The sequence below is a fragment of the Octopus bimaculoides genome, chromosome 2 (genome assembly GCF_001194135.2).
Source record: "Octopus bimaculoides isolate UCB-OBI-ISO-001 chromosome 2, ASM119413v2, whole genome shotgun sequence".
In the NCBI taxonomy this organism is placed as follows: Eukaryota; Metazoa; Mollusca; class Cephalopoda; order Octopoda; family Octopodidae; genus Octopus; species Octopus bimaculoides.
The window spans coordinates 155612864-155615956 of NC_068982.1; the positions used below are offsets into that span (position 1 = coordinate 155612864).

Below are 3093 nucleotides of genomic sequence, written 5' to 3' on the forward strand. Positions count from 1 at the left end.
TGATTTCTGTAGAAAAAAAAAATATTTCTTTCTTGCTTTTTTTTTTTTGTGTTATTTCTGAATAAATTTTAAAAACTTTTTCATATTGGAAATATAATAGAATTAATTTGTCTGACTCCAGTTTAGCTTTGGGTGCAGGTAATTTAAAGTAGCTGGCCTTTGTGACTCACTTGTCTTTTCTCTTGACACCCCTACTGTGTTCACTACCCTAGGCCCTGCACTAACCACTACATCCAGTCATTCCCTGATTCTGGAATCCATTTCTTGCCCATGTTTTTCCTGCGGCTGTCAATTTGTGGATATTCAACAATATCAACCATGTTGATCTCACCTGCCTTGGAGCACTTGTAAAAGCTATATGCACATCCCCTTCATTAAGACCAAACAAACCATTAAAAAACTGCCAGGCATTTACAAAAATCTTGTTATTTATATGCCATAAATGTATATAAAGGTTTAGACACTACCTAACTGGAGTAGTTAATAATGGCAAATCGTCCAACCCATGCTAGCATGGAAAGCGGACGTTAAACGATGATGCTGATGATGATTTTACTGCCAAGTGGATGGTGTTTGGAAGTCTCTGGTTCAGCCAATCAAGTAAATTTTACTTTGCAAATCCTTTGTGAGTTAACTGAGTTCAGGATAAAATAGAAGCCTTAGAAGCAAAAATATATATTAAAAAAAAAAAGGTCTCTAAATGATGTGGTTTCATGGAAAATTCTGCCAAGTACTTTACAAAGGGGAATGTATACATTCCTAAAATCTTAAAAACATTTTTGGTTGTGAGCTGCTGCAATCTCAACAAGGCTGAATGCAGTAGCTCTTAACTATTCCATACAGATTACATCACCCAGTCATTTGGTAAAAGCATGACGGTTTCAATATTTTATTTCCTTTTTTAAAAATTTTGACTTCATGCTCATAATTTTTTTTTCTTGTTTTAGAAAGACTTGTCTCAATAGTTTATAAAAATTATTTATGAGAACAATTCTAATGAAAATATTTGTTAAATGGTAATGAAAATCTTAGAAAAAATTAAAAATATACTTTAATAAAATAGTGAAGGAATCTATGTACATTTAATGAAATGCTTTTGTACTCTTAGCCAGAAGGATCTTTGAATGTGTGACATTTATTTTGCAGGGTATTGTTAAGGCTTTACTGTTACCCGTCCTTCCACAATTTACTGATGCTTTTATCAGTGCCCTTCAGGTTCCTGATGGTGAAACTTCAGATAGTGGCCTCAAGATGGAAGTTCTTCAGGTATTTTTATTTCTTCTCAGTCTTTTGTTTCTAGTTTAAAATTACTAATGTGAAATTGAAATTTTTGACACATCTAAATATTTTTTCTCTCTAATTTTATACAGGCTGTCACAGTTTTAGTGAAGAATCTCCCGAAAACAATGTCTACTTGGTTACCTCAAATCCTTCCTCCAGTTTGGAATTTGTTCACACACAGTGTAGAATTGTATCCTTTTTTTAAATTTTCTGTAAACTAAATTATTTGATTTATTGGTATGTCTACTTTTTTTCTATACTTCCAAAAATTGAAATATGTTTTAGACTTGTTCTATTTGGTGTTCTGCTCTTAGCTTCACTGATATCTGGTGGTATATATTATGTTTGCTGATGATATTCTATGTCATATGTGTCTAGTTTGGCTCAGATTCCTTGGTATCTACTTTTAGGAGCAGGATATGCACTTCTTATGAAATTTTGGTTAATCCTTTTATTTCTCTTTCATAAAGTTGAACTTCATACAAGATTAAGCAAGTCATAAAACTCTAGGGCCTTAGAGTTAACCTAGCAAAAATCTTAGTCTTAGTAAGTTGGAAGGCAGACAAATCACAAATCCCTCCAGATAAATGACCCTGTTTGATCTGTAGAAGAGGCGTAGGCAGGAACTCCATAAGATGCACTTGGTGTAAGCTTTGGATACATGAAAGGTGCAGCAATATCAGAGGAAGGTTAACAGGGAAACTAGCTTTCATATGTGCAAGATGCACAGGTACAATAAATGCTGAAAATGTGCAAAAAAATAGACTCCATCAACTGCCAAGGGGGCAAGCTAGAGGTAGTAGATAGCTTCCATTATCTATGTGACTCAGTAGTGGAGGTGGATGCTGTGAGAATAAGATTAGGCTGGGTAAAGTTCAGAGAGCGCCTACCCCTTCTGGCAACAAAGAGCTTCTCTCTGAGTGAAAGGCAAATTGATGCCTGTGTGCAAACAGCTATGCTGCGTGGCAATGAAACATGCTGTGACAGCCAAGGACATGCATAGGCTTGAAGGAAATGAAGCCAGTATGCTTTGCTGGATGTGCAATGTCAGTGTGCATGTTTGACAAAGTGTAAGCATCCTGAGAGAAAAGTTAGGCATAAGAGGCATCAGGTGTGGTGTGCAAGAGCGATGACTGTGCTGGTATGGTCATGTGATTTGTATGGATGAGGACAGCTGTGTAAAGAAGTGCCAATCTCTCTGTGATAGAGGTAGATCCAGGAAGATATGGGACAAGGTGGTGAAGCATGATCTTCGAACGTTGAGCGTCACAGAGGCAATGACTAGTGACGGAGATCTTAGGCAATGTGCTGATGTGCTGTGCTTGAGAGGACCCATCAAGCTAAATGAAATCATAGTCATGGTAACTGGCACCTGTACTGGTGGCATGTAAAGAACATCTTTCGAGTGTTGGGCCTCACGGAGGGCAATAACCAAAACTTTTGGCATTGTCGTGCTTGAGAAGATCCATCAAGCCAAGCAAAATTGCAGTTGTGGCAGATACCGGTGTCATGCAAATGGCACCAATGCCAGTGGCACAAAGAAGCACCCATTACACTCTCGGAGTGGTTGGCATTAGGAAGGGCATCTAGCCATAAAAAAAAACATGCTAAATCAGACTGGAGTCTGGTGTAGCATGCCAGCCCAGTCAAACCGTCCATCCTATTCCAGCATGGAGAACAGACATTAAATGATGATGATGAGATACTCTGCTCTCATGATACCACCATGGAAGGTGGGTGTTAAACGATGATGATGATATATATGTGCGGGTGTGTGTCATCATCATCATCGTTTAACGTCCACCTTCCATG

General features: G+C 37.7%; 1 protein-coding gene across 1 annotated transcript in view; it reads left to right on the forward strand.

The window, feature by feature from the left end:
- Nucleotides 1-3093, forward strand: part of LOC106877043 (importin-9) — a 44016-nt gene that overhangs the window by 13644 nt on the left and 27279 nt on the right. The window contains exons 6-7 of the mRNA XM_052965898.1: nt 1147-1266; nt 1371-1471. Of these exons, the coding sequence (XP_052821858.1) occupies nt 1147-1266; nt 1371-1471 (221 nt within the window). The remainder of the gene's footprint in view (nt 1-1146; nt 1267-1370; nt 1472-3093) is intronic.